The 12,520-nt window shown below is 44.4% G+C and overlaps 1 protein-coding gene across 19 annotated transcripts in view; it reads left to right on the forward strand.

The window, feature by feature from the left end:
• The window catches only part of LOC124053055 (calcium/calmodulin-dependent protein kinase type II subunit gamma-like), a 32,708-nt gene that overhangs the window by 9,871 nt on the left and 10,317 nt on the right, over window positions 1–12,520 (forward strand). For 14 of the 19 annotated variants that reach the window (XM_046378005.1, XM_046378007.1, XM_046377998.1 and 11 more), the window contains exons 4-14: window positions 2,495–2,549; window positions 2,731–2,796; window positions 4,485–4,557; window positions 5,812–5,914; window positions 6,385–6,468; window positions 6,582–6,676; window positions 7,164–7,286; window positions 7,465–7,548; window positions 8,384–8,426; window positions 9,265–9,327; window positions 12,184–12,224. In XM_046378005.1, coding sequence (XP_046233961.1) covers window positions 2,495–2,549; window positions 2,731–2,796; window positions 4,485–4,557; window positions 5,812–5,914; window positions 6,385–6,468; window positions 6,582–6,676; window positions 7,164–7,286; window positions 7,465–7,548; window positions 8,384–8,426; window positions 9,265–9,327; window positions 12,184–12,224 — 830 coding nt within the window. The remainder of the gene's footprint in view (window positions 1–2,494; window positions 2,550–2,730; window positions 2,797–4,484; window positions 4,558–5,811; window positions 5,915–6,384; window positions 6,469–6,581; window positions 6,677–7,163; window positions 7,287–7,464; window positions 7,549–8,383; window positions 8,427–9,264; window positions 9,328–12,183; window positions 12,225–12,520) is intronic. The other 5 variants (XM_046378010.1, XM_046378000.1, XM_046378014.1 and 2 more) reach the window with 1 other exon arrangement.

Below are 12,520 nucleotides of genomic sequence, written 5' to 3' on the forward strand. Positions count from 1 at the left end.
TGACTGTGTTCTCTTGACAACAACTTTTTCCTTGAAAAGGTCTGCATGGCCAAAATGTTGCATTCATGATTTACTGAACTAATGAGCAGCATGTGGATTTGGAGTTCCAGTGTGTTGGATTTAGGGGCAGAAATGGAATATAGTATTTGTAACTATGTTTTCATCAGTATATGCTGTGGGTTTGTTGCACCACCATGTTTCTACAGTAGCCCAGAATGGACAAACCAAGCACTGTCTCTAACACGTAGCACAAACATCATAGCTATACACTTCAGAAGCTTTAAAGTGCTGCACACAATTCTGTCAGTCACTGGAGTCTGAGTTTCTGATGATGCATTCGACTCCTGCTGGTTCGTTTGTTAAAAGTCAGTATGAACAGGAACAGGACCAGATCTTTTCTTTTTTCCCCCAGTATGGACCAAATGAACCGACAACCTTCAGGTGTGAGCACATCTTTAATTTAGAGTTTGTGCAGAAATTGCAGTGATGGCTGGCATTGCTGTGTTGTAGCCAGTATTCAGTATTTCAACATTACTGCTTTGCATTGGTACCAAGTTGCTAATAGCTCCCGGCCAGCTTTAGTGTGAGTTATGTGTGTCTTGTTTCAAACAGTTGTGGAGCTGTCAGACAGCAGAAAAAAAGGGTATGTAGATGACATCACCATTATTGCCTCAAAACAGCAAACCCAGTCAGACTGAGAGGTGACCCAAGGTTTTCTTCCTCTTTCTGACAATGTGATGACACATATCTGCTCTGCCTGATAAGATGAGACAGATATTTTCTTTGTAAGACATGTTCATGAAAAACGTCCTCTGCTCTCTTGACATTCTGGTTTCGTGACTTTTGGCCGCTCTGATGTCACAGTCAACAGTGCGTTAACCGTGAAATTTTGTATTGCAGTGATGATGCAACAACAATAAAATGCATTGTGCTCTTCTAATGGACGTACTCAGAGGAGAGATGGGTGTTGAAGGGTAAAAAGGGGGGAATATGACAAAATCGTGGACACCTTTCCCACTGCACTCCATCGTATGTCTCTTCCTCATGTCCTAGTTTTCTGAAGGCCCCTTTGGCACTCGTTCGCCCCTCGCCTACTTATCTTGTTCTCTTCCCCTCTCTGTATAGATTTTTCCTCTCTCTCTTGTCCTTCCTCCTCTTTTTGACATATTTTGGCATCGTCTGCTTTCAAACTTTGGACAAAAGAGGGCACAAAAAAAGAGACAGATGGAGAGACGAAAGCAGGAGGAGTAGGAGACAGATGGAGGGAGAGCGAGAAGATGGGAGGAGGAGGAAAGAGCAGTCGCTCTTGTTTCTTGCTGCAGGGCGATCCTGCTTCATCTTATTATACAACTGATATTCATTTTACATAACGATAACCGTGGCTCTCTGACACTAAACCTAAGCTGTACCTCAGGCCCATCCTCTCCAAACACCTGGATCCTGCTTTGTCACTCTGCTGCTGTTTTGTTATGTTGACAGCAGGACTGGGATGGTGTCCGCATAACCGCAGTATCGCGGTAATATGAGCTCGTTACTCACTTCTTTATGTTCTTGATTCCCCACCAAGCGCTCACTTATCTCCATCAGCATTTTCTATGCCGGTACCAATCTCACACTACCCACAGCTGCAGCGTTTTGTTTTGTTTTTTTTGTTTTTTGTTTGTTGTGTCTTTAACAGCTTATTCCCTGGTAGCCAATCAGAGCTATGTACTCAGAATTAAGAAAGGGTTGTCATCTTTTTGTGCCTGAACTGTAAAAGCAGTAAGAGAAGAACTGCCACACTAAATGTTGTTATACAAGTTGCCACAAGTTACAAGTGGGCGTACAAAAAATTATTCGTAAATGTCCCTACTTCTTTCAGCTTGACAAACGTTAACTGCTCAGCGACTGTTACATCAACTTCCATATGAACATGACAGTCAGTGACTAGTTATTTGTTAGGGCAAAATACTCCCATATGGGGGCCTCCCAGTAGCCTAATGGTTATGGCACAAACCATATAAACAAAAGCCCCAATGAGATACTGGCTGGACGCTTTTGTTGCATGTCAAGCCTGACTCTGTCTCTCCCTCATCCTGTTTATCTCTACACTGTCAACTATCAAATGGAGGGAAAAGTGCCCCTAAATTGCTTTTGTGGTGAAGGTGTACATGTGATGAACTGTTGCCATGAGAAGAACATCAGCTACAGTCTAAGTTGTTTGGCTGGCTGCGGTGCAGTTTACGGTAATTTGTCCTCAAACACAACGCATTCCCGACACTGACATTCAGTTACGTGTTGTGTGTGTGTATGTGTGGGGTTCATTAAATGGCGGTTAAGTGCCTAACCCCCGGATGTACCGTCATCACGCTGTGGTGTGAAATTGACACGTCACATTATTTTTGCATTTTCTCTCACCTCAGTTTATGGTTTACGCTTAACGGTCAAACCCTGCTGCAGATCTTCATTTCTTTTACCTGACTCTCGTCTTTGTCTGTTTTTCTCTCTCTTGCAGTAAGACTCCATGACAGCATTTCAGAGGAAGGCTTCCATTACCTCGTCTTTGACCTGTAAGTATATTCTGTACACACACACACACACACACACTCTGACATTTTATCCATGCGTGTGGCTCCAGTTTGTTTGTGTATGCTAACAACTCCTCTCCCTCTCTCTGCTGCCTATCCTCCTTTCTTTCCTCCTCCTCCTTCTCTTCTTACATTCATTCCTCCCTGCCCTCCCCCCTCCCAGGGTGACAGGAGGAGAGCTGTTTGAAGACATTGTAGCCAGGGAGTACTACAGTGAGGCGGATGCCAGGTATGCACCTCACACGGAGCTCCTCTGAACATATGAACACACACACACACACACAGCATAATACCATTAAACATATGACTGCTCACTGTCATTTTATGAGCGTGAACACACAGGCACACAGTGGTGGATATAATTGGTTTGCCTGTATTCTTGTCAGCAAATGCCCCCCATCCCCCCTCCCCCTGTCAACAAATGCATCAACATATTCGTCTCTCTTCTCTGCTTGGCCACATGCGTCATTCTTCACAATCAGCAGTACATTAACAGCCACCAATTTCGATGATTTTGACTCTGCTTTAAAAAAAATAAATAAATAAATGAAAGTGCTGATTCAAGCTCCTGGGATGTGAAGATTTTCTTCTGTTTTTTCAGTTTGAATTGTGTATGTTTGAGATTTTGGGCAAAACAACCAATTTGAAGACATCTCCTGGGCTTTTTGTGAAATTGTATTGACCACTGTGACATTTAAGCTTTCTCTCCTTCCTCGATTCTTCCTCCTTCTTGGAGTCTCAACCCCCCTCCCCAACCTCCTGTTTTTTTTCTTGTGGCTTTGTGGTTTGCAGCTTGTGAAGTCTGTTCCACAATTGGATTAGGGGTCCTTGTCTGCTCACACACACACACACTTGCGGGGCTTTGGAAACACACAAACCAAGCAGCCACGTGGCCTGAGCCTCAGCCTCGCTCTCTCTAGCTGGGCCTCAACCTTTGACCCGTTAACCTTTCCAGAGACGTGACATGAACATGAGCCTCAAATAGAGGGATCGTGGAGCCTGACACCACTGTGCGAAGTACAGCTATTAGGTGCTCGGGTACAGGCTTGTGGGAAATGTTTACTAGATCCGTCACAAGCTAACTAACCCACCAGACGAGTGTGAAAACATGCACACCAGAGAAATAATGGTATAAATGGCAGCTGAATTAATGCCCCTATCGTTAAAATTGCTTATGTGATAGAGATTTATTGACGGTGTGGTGGAAGACTTCCCACATGAGTATTAATAAATGAAGTAAATTAATAATGAATAAATAAAATAAATAACTGTGTCTAGTGAAAGTTATGTTCAGACTTAGCCATAAGTTCAAGCTTTACTGGCTTAGAATGCAGGAGAGGTGAATTTTTTTCTGTTTTACATGCTTTTAGGCAGCAAAATGATTATATTTGTTAATGATTGTTTTTAATATTGATTCTGTTGATTGTTTTCTCAGTCAATCCTTTGAAAAATGGGGGAAAATGCATGTCACATATTACCTAAATCACACTTTGACATGTCCATGATGAACCCAAAGACATTCTGTTTGCAGTGACATAAAATTTAGATATCAGTAAATCCCCACATTAAAAACAAATAAAACACACAAGAAGATTGTTTGGCATTTCCACTTGAAACACTTAAACAAATGAATAATTCTGAATGGTTGCCTGTTAATTATCTGTCAGTCAACTCTGCATCCAACCACTCTGCACATGTTGTCGAACAGCCATTTAAAATGTACGACAGGTTTGGTTTATTAATTGTATCGTGAACAAGAGTGATGCGAGGTTCTCTAGCTTGTGAAATTCATCAGTTTTATAACCAGACCATAATCCCACCAGGCTTCACGAACAGTATATGTGATGGTGTGTGTGTTATGATGGGCAGTGTCTGACACATCTTTCTCTCTGTTTGTCCTCTTTTCTCTCTCCGTAGTCATTGCATTAGTCAGATCTTGGAGAGTGTCAATCATATCCACCAGCATGATATTGTGCACAGGGACCTCAAGGTGAGTGGCTGCCCGTTGCCCTGACAACCACACACGCACACACACACACACACCTCTGCTCGTGGCCATGGCAACACACAGATGGCTCTCGGTTTCTCCATCTCCCTCTCTTTTCCTCTGCATTTCTGCTTTTATCCCTCTTTATTTTTCCCCTGCGTCCCTCTTGCATCCACCATATGTACTCTGATCTCAGATCTGTCACTTTGTCTGTCCGTGACCACAGCCGCGCGTGTGAGTGCGTGCGCCGGCCGCATTCATGTGTGTTCGTGTTGAGCAAAGAGATGGTGAGTCATGATCACGTGGTGGGGGGGTTGTCTCTCACCTATGGCAAGGAAAAGACAATGACTCCATAAGTGTGTGTGTGTGTGTGCATATACATATACACACACACACACACACACATTGTACTTTTGTGAAGTGGGTTTATTATGAGAGATGAGGTGAATGCACAGATAAACCTTGGGAGTTGCCAGGACAACACGTGTGACATCACGCCACCCATAGAGCAGCGGGGGGAGGGGCATGAAGTGTCCCAAATTGCTGATAGGCTCACATGTAAGGAGTAGAAGGAGAGAGTTTCTCTGCAACCTTCAGTTTTCTACTTAACCCAGTTTGATGATTATAATCCTGGTATGAAACACGGTAATAATGTGTGCTGAATTGTACCTTTTCGAGCACAGACCTCAAGGTGTGGAAGAAACTATCTCAAGGGGCATCTCAGGCACTTGTGAGTGGCTTTTTGCATAATATATATGTGTGGGTGTGTGTGAGCGCGCGCATACGTGCGTGCAAGCTCTTGCGTCGGAGGGTAACGTTGTTACCTCGAGCGCTGCCTGTCTGATTTGTTGGCCTTTTATCCTGAGTGGGCTTTTACTGCAGCCATTTAAGTCCTACTGCCCAAACAACGGCCATCCAGAGCGCTGCCACACACGCTGCCTCTCACTAAGTACTCTTTCCATTTAGCATGCAGTCTGCAGAGCTGCCTAAATGACTCCCGACTGGTTTCTATGGCTACGAACCCATGCCCATATAAGGCGCTGTGGAGATTCTCAGCCGCCTGTCCTCTCTCTACATCCTCCGTCTTTCTCACACCTTTACCCCACCCCCACACAAGCTGTGTTGAATACATCCAATATGAACATTTCTAAGAAAGAGCTTTAGTGAAGAGTGCCTGTCACTATCTGTCTCTCACTGTCTTGATCTGTTGTCCTACATTCTGCTGTGTGTGTGTGTGTGTGTGTGTGTGTGTGTCAGCCTGAGAACCTGCTGTTGGCCAGCAAGATGAAGGGAGCTGCAGTGAAGCTGGCAGACTTCGGCCTTGCCATTGAAGTGCAGGGAGACCAACAGGCTTGGTTTGGTGAGACAACACAAACAGTGACACACGCATATCAAACAAGCTGGACAGTTAACGTGTTAAGCACTCCGTAATTTCTTGGCTTAAGCATATAATCAGATCACAGCTGAATAGGACTTCATTCATGCAGGAGGTCTGTACAGACACACGTCCACCTGCCCACTTGGAAGCCACAGAATATTTGTGTGAGAATTGTTTAAGAGGCTCACAGACACTTTCCAGTTCATGCTTAGGCCATTGCGTCTTGGCTAACAGCCGAGCCGTCAGCATTTGGCCGACTGTCTACCAGGGATGAGATGATTAACGGCTATTTGATTGTTACTCTGCACACCAGTCATAATCTGGTGTTGCCTTGGAGTCCAACAGGTCGATATCACCTGTACCATTCTCCATAACTGCCCCGAAAGAGCCTTCATCTGAATTTTAATGGAAGGAACTGGTTAATTGTGTCCTCTGGTTCATCTGTCGGACAGGGTTTGCAGGCACCCCCGGCTATCTCTCCCCTGAAGTCCTGAGGAAGGACCCCTACGGCAAGCCTGTGGATATATGGGCTTGTGGTGAGTCTTCAGCCTTACCTTTGAGCATTAAACCTGTTCCTCAGCTTTTTGCAAGCATCAGACTCCGGCCCTGTTTATTTGTTAAGTCAACTTCTTAACTTGTTTTCTGTCAGGTGTTATCCTCTACATCTTGTTAGTGGGGTATCCTCCATTCTGGGATGAAGATCAACACAAACTCTATCAGCAGATCAAAGCTGGAGCATATGATGTAAGTGTGTGTTTGTTTGTGTGTGTGTGTAAATTTGTGAAGGTGCAGTGCAGAGGTTTGCTAAGCAGTTTTTGAATGTTTAATAGTGTCCAAATTGAGAGCTGGTCCGAAGCTATTGATCCTATCAGGGCCTCCCTGACGCATTGCAGAGGTGTGTGTGTGTTTGTGTACGTGTGCAAGAGAGAGACTCAGAGAAGGGGTATCCTCCTTTCTCAGTCCCTGAGTAATCGAGTCACATTGCGGTTTCCAGAGTGACTGGGGAAGTCTCAGGCGCATGTTTTTGTGTTAATCCAACAAGAAACCCAGCAATTTTGTTGTTATATCAGTCCAATTTTGACAAATCAACTCAAGACCCAAAATTAGCCTCATTAGAATGAGGAAGCATAATGTTATTCAGTTCTTCAGGAAACGTGTATTGTTTTCAATTCACTTATTTACTGTTTTTCTTTCCAACTGTTACACCCAATTGTTTCTTTGTTTTTCCAAGTTCCCATCACCTGAGTGGGACACGGTGACTCCAGAGGCAAAGAATCTGATCAACCAGATGTTGACCATTAACCCAGCCAAGAGAATCACTGCCGAACAGGCCCTCAAACACCCGTGGGTCTGCGTAAGTGTTCACTCACTCACCCACCTAAGAGAAATATTGGAAATACACAAGATGGTGCACGAGAAGATCTGGATGTACTCGCACAGCACTGCTGTGTTGTAGCCTTCAAATGATTCTTTTCAAAGAGACTCACTGAGTTTTTCTAATGTGTTCTAATGGTTGTTTTGTCCTCATGCAGCACCGCTCTACAGTGGCTTCCATGATGCACAGGCAGGAAACTGTCGAGTGTCTCCGCAAGTTCAATGCTCGCCGAAAACTCAAGGTACTCTTCCTAAGTTTTTATATGCAGCCTCTCTGTTGACATGCATATTTTGTCTCACTTTCCTCTTGCTATTTTAAAAAAAATAGCCTCCCTGGTCATCCTCTGCCCACCTACCTCTCTTTTGTGATATCTGAGGTCCACTGAACTTTTAGGGTCAGTACAGTCAAAGTCAATGCTCTCCTGTGAAATGTGAAAAGTACAAAAATTTGACACTAAATTTCTGGTCAATTCTTTTCTCTTTTTCTGTTTGTGTCCAACTTGAATAAAAAGTTAATCAAATTTAGGACACTACTGCGCAGTATCCAATCTCTTCAGGTTTATTCATGTTTATATGACCTTTTGTTTTGTAGAAAATATCATTTGTACTGCTCAAAATAGAAAATATAACTTTGGCATGTGCCCAGAAACATCGAATCAGCAGCAGTGTTGAAACATGATGATATGCGGCTCTAGTTGCTGTAGTTTGCATTCACGGCCATACATGCAAACTAATGGATCAAGTAGCAGTTGTTCTTTTGTGTCACACCATTTAAATTCATTTGCATAGAAGAACACGTTATCAGACTTGGAGATGTGAAGAAGTCAATGGGATATCTCATCTTTTTTGATAATTAGACACAAACCCTCAGCCTTGTCTGAAAAGAACTGCACTGTGATGAATTTGCTGCTGTTAAAAAGACTGTAAGACAAAAATGTTACTGTCCCATTTAGAAATGAATACAGAGCAGCAAGTCCAGAAGAAGAAGAAGGGGGGGGGTCCTGTTAAATAAAACAAAACTTCTTGTGCTCATTATACCTCCCTCACTTCTCTGCGCTCCTTCCTCTCCTCCTCCAGGGAGCCATTCTCACCACCATGCTGGTGTCCAGAAACTTCTCAGGTGGGTGTGCACTTCGCCCTCAGCCTCCCACGCAGCACATGCAGAGTGAGAGGAGGAAGGAGAGTGAATAGAGTCCTCTGCACCTCTTTTAACCCCCTCACCACACACACACACACACACATACACACACACTCACCCACTCATCCTCAAAATAACAATGTTTTTTGTGTTCACAGTATTTTGTTTGCTTACAACGTCCAAACTGATTTGAAACCTGACTTTCCTTCAAGACATGGAAGAAATAATGTATTGATAATGGTGGATTATATTGAATGCATTGCATCCTGATGATGTGAACAGGCTAAAATGTGATATTGTGTCATGTACCTGATTATATGTGGGTGTCAGTTACGTCCTTGTCCATGCTAATGTATCTCTCCCTGTGTGTTTGTGCATAGGTGTGTGTGTGTGTGTGTCTCTGTGTGTGTGTTTGTGTCTCTCTTTTCTGCTGCCCATGGAGCATTTGCATGTATGAGAGAGGAAAGCCTAGACTTAAATGAGATTTTTATGTTGGGGGCAAGTGTGGTGTTAAAAAAACCAGGTGACTGCAAATAATCTGTGCTTTTATCTCAATCTACTGAGAGTGACTTGTTTTCGCTGAAGCCTTGTTCTCAGCCTCTAAGTAATTGGTCAGTCGATGGCTAATGATTTCAACCCTGGGCCTAGTAAACCACAGGGGTGCACGTCTTTGCTTCAGCCCATTCCTGTCCAGCCTTGTGATGTGTCTGGGCTGCGGCCAGCACACCCTGCAGCTTTCTAGGCCCATGATTGAACAGTCGTAAGATAGATCTGCCTAATTTGCACAGCCCCTCCCAACTGTAGCATTTCTGTCCAATAGTGGGCCGGCAGCATACCAACTCTGCTGCTGCCGCCTCCTCCACGGCCTCACTGGCTCAGGAAGGTACGTCCCAGAGACACGCCCATCCTCTCCACACACGGTTACTCATTTGGTTCATAGTACAGGGGTGGGACCCCATTACTACCCAAAAACTCCTGCATGCAGCCTCTGCCAGCATCTCCATCAGAATTCACACACACATACATGCATGCATACTCACATAAATTTTGTGCATTTAGGGTCTTATTTGTGGGTGTCGTCTTTGCTGTAAAGCAAAGATATCACATTTTATGTCCACTTTCATGTACATCAGCATCATTTAATGGTAATTGATTCAACCTGCGCTCCAAAGTGCTTTTTACATTTACACCTCACTGCCACTCGGCTTCAATCTTGTAACCCCCATTTCATCTCCCAAATTAGTTACGTTGTCACTTCAAGCAAGCTCCATCCTGACTTCCAGCTGACCCCATACGCCCCTGTGCTCTCCACCCCGGCCCAGGGCTGTGAGGATGGGCACAGGACGGACTGGGGCAGGGGATGAGGAGGGGCATGTATCCTGGGGGCGGGAACTGACACTGCAGGGGGCCGGCAAGAGCTGGGTTGGCGTGCTGCCATCGACCGACCTGGGTTCTGGTGGGAGGGTAGGGGAAAGGCGGATGTTGAGGAGCTGGGGGAGAAGTTTATACCGAGACGGATGGGAGGTTCTGCCTTTGGTGCTGCTGCCGGAGGCTGCTGTTGAAACCATCAACATTGTGCAGCCTTCCTGATGAATCCCTGGAGATTAAAGGCATCCCACGTCTCATCTCCCCCTCCCGAGGTCTGTTTTAGTACTTTCCAAAAAAAAAAAAAGTCTCCATGACTCCCTAAAGGAATGCCACAAGCCAACGTGGCAGCAAACTGTGGCTGCCACATTTGTCAGATACCCGGTGACATATTCCAGTCACTCTCACCATGAGTGGAGGGAAGGACCCCTTTTCTTTGGAAAGTGCTAACATCAAGCTCAGCTCCCGTTCTGGTGGGTGGGGACGGGTCGGCGATTCCGATGGTGGCTCCATGGATCGAGTACATTAGAAACAGACAGTGTAGAGCAGACTGGATTTTCTGTCACCTTTTCAGAGAGAATCCTCTTTGCTCTACAGTGGACATAAATCTAACTAGGATCTACTTGTAGGCAGGGTAAAGGTAAAAATGTGAAAGGGAAGGTGACGTCAGTGGAGGAACCTAAGAGGGGAGGCAGGTGTTAATTACTGGAATGTGTGATTGGTGCCCTGCGATTCAGGGGGTGTTTGTGGTGGTCTGATTGTCAGCTAGAGCCCTCCGAATGCGGGCTTCCTCGCTGAGACTGGACCAAGTTGGCTGTTTGTAAGTTTCTGTGAATATCAAGTGTGACATCATCACTCCAGATGGGACTCCTCAGCTCTCCTTTTTTAATCGTCTAGCTATTTTTTTTTTTTTTTTCCTTTCTTTTGTACCTCTGATGATGTCACCCATCACCGTCCACAGTCCTGGCACTTTTTTTAAAAAAACTATCCAGCTTTCTTGCACATCTCTCTAGAGTATGGCTGAAGCAAGGCTTGGCAGTTTGCTCATGAGGGTTCCTTTTTTTTTTCTAATGACGTTACAGGAAACAGAAAATGTGACAGAAGTGTGCGTTTGAAGCATTTCCTGTTTGTTTCTAGAAAGGTGTTTGCCTTGCTGCCTTTTGCATGTGGGTGTCCTGTGTGGTTTATATCCTGTAAAATGCTCTCGGGAGAAACCACTTCAGATGCTTTCTAATCTGTCCTTCCCCGTTCATCATCAAGCTGGTATGTTGCTCGAGTGGTGCAGAGCTCACACTCTGGGTCATCTTGACTCTTCCTGCCGTGTCATGTGAAATTGGTTATCACTCTCCAGAGGAACAGGAGGGAAGGAAGGTATTTAGAGAGCGTATGAAGGCGGTGGTCCCATGCTGTCACGGTTAGCATCCTGATAGCTGTTTGGTAGAAAATCTAGCCGAATTGAGAGCAGGCGTTTGCGCTCTGAACAATCAGCTCTCTCCTTTCCCTGGTTGTGGAATGAATATATTCTTTTTTATATATAATTTTTTTTCCTTTGGATGCTGCATGGCCAGGCCAAGATAAGAGCTGCATATCGACACAGCAGCCAAGATTAAGGAGCATGAGATGTCACTTGATATTGTTTGCTGCTATAAATGCTGTGCCCCTTATCTCCATTCTCTTGTACTGAAATACTAAGCCCTCTCTTTCAACCCCCTCCCCACCCCTCTACCTGTCTTTCCCCTCTCCCATTTCTTATTGGAAGGTAAGAAACACAAGATAAGATTTTTGGAACCATTGTGAGTGTGTGTGTGTTTGTGTGTGCGCGTGTGTGCGCGTGTGTGTGTGCGTGTGTCAGTAGAAAATGAGAGAAAAGGAAGCAATAGACAGTTGAGCACTTCAGACTGAGAGGAAAAGTGACTTGGGCCCTTAGAAGAAATCAATGATTTACATTAACCTCGCTCATCACTGTCAGTCCTGGCGGCAGTTTGAGTCTGACCATCACTCTCTTTTTAGATCTGCTGGGGTCTTCCAGACAGGAAATGGATTGAGGAAGTTTACTTTGCTCTCAGGTTTCTCTTTTATTCCCAGATGGCAATGAATGGATTATGATGTTGAATGGGTTTTGCAGAGTGTAGCAACTTTTACAGCCAACGGGAAAAAAAAAATGCCCAAGAAATCCATTAAATGCATGTTATTCTCTGGCATCAGTCTAGGCTTACTTTGTCATGGGGTTTCATAGATAAACACAGGGGGGTTTTCTGCTCAAGTTGTGCATTTCTGTAAAAGCGGGGAAAGAGCTGTATGGATGATGTTGTCAACAATAAAACTCTACCTGTTTCTCTCCCTTTCTATCCTCCTCCATCCTTTTTTTTTACAGCATGCAAAAGTTTACTCAACAAGAAGTCAGATTCTGCTAAGGTAAGGTTGTCTCATCACCGCTCTGTGCTCTTTTGTTCTACTACACTGTGTCCTGTCTCTTTTCTATCAGCTGACCCCTTTTTTTTTTAAACTTTCTGTTCTTTTTTTCTGTCTCTGTCTGGCTTACTTTTTCATCCTTCTGTTATATTACAAGCTATCGTTTTCACATAGTAAAAGATATTTTTCAGAGTTTTATGCTTCTCCTCTGGGTTTCTCAACCTTCTGACCTGTTTTTAGTTCCCAGCATCCCATCCAGAAGTTTGAGAAACTATTTAACTTTTTCTCTGTAACAGCCA

Source organism: Scatophagus argus, chromosome 21 (genome assembly GCF_020382885.2).
Source record: "Scatophagus argus isolate fScaArg1 chromosome 21, fScaArg1.pri, whole genome shotgun sequence".
Taxonomy (NCBI): Eukaryota; Metazoa; Chordata; class Actinopteri; family Scatophagidae; genus Scatophagus; species Scatophagus argus.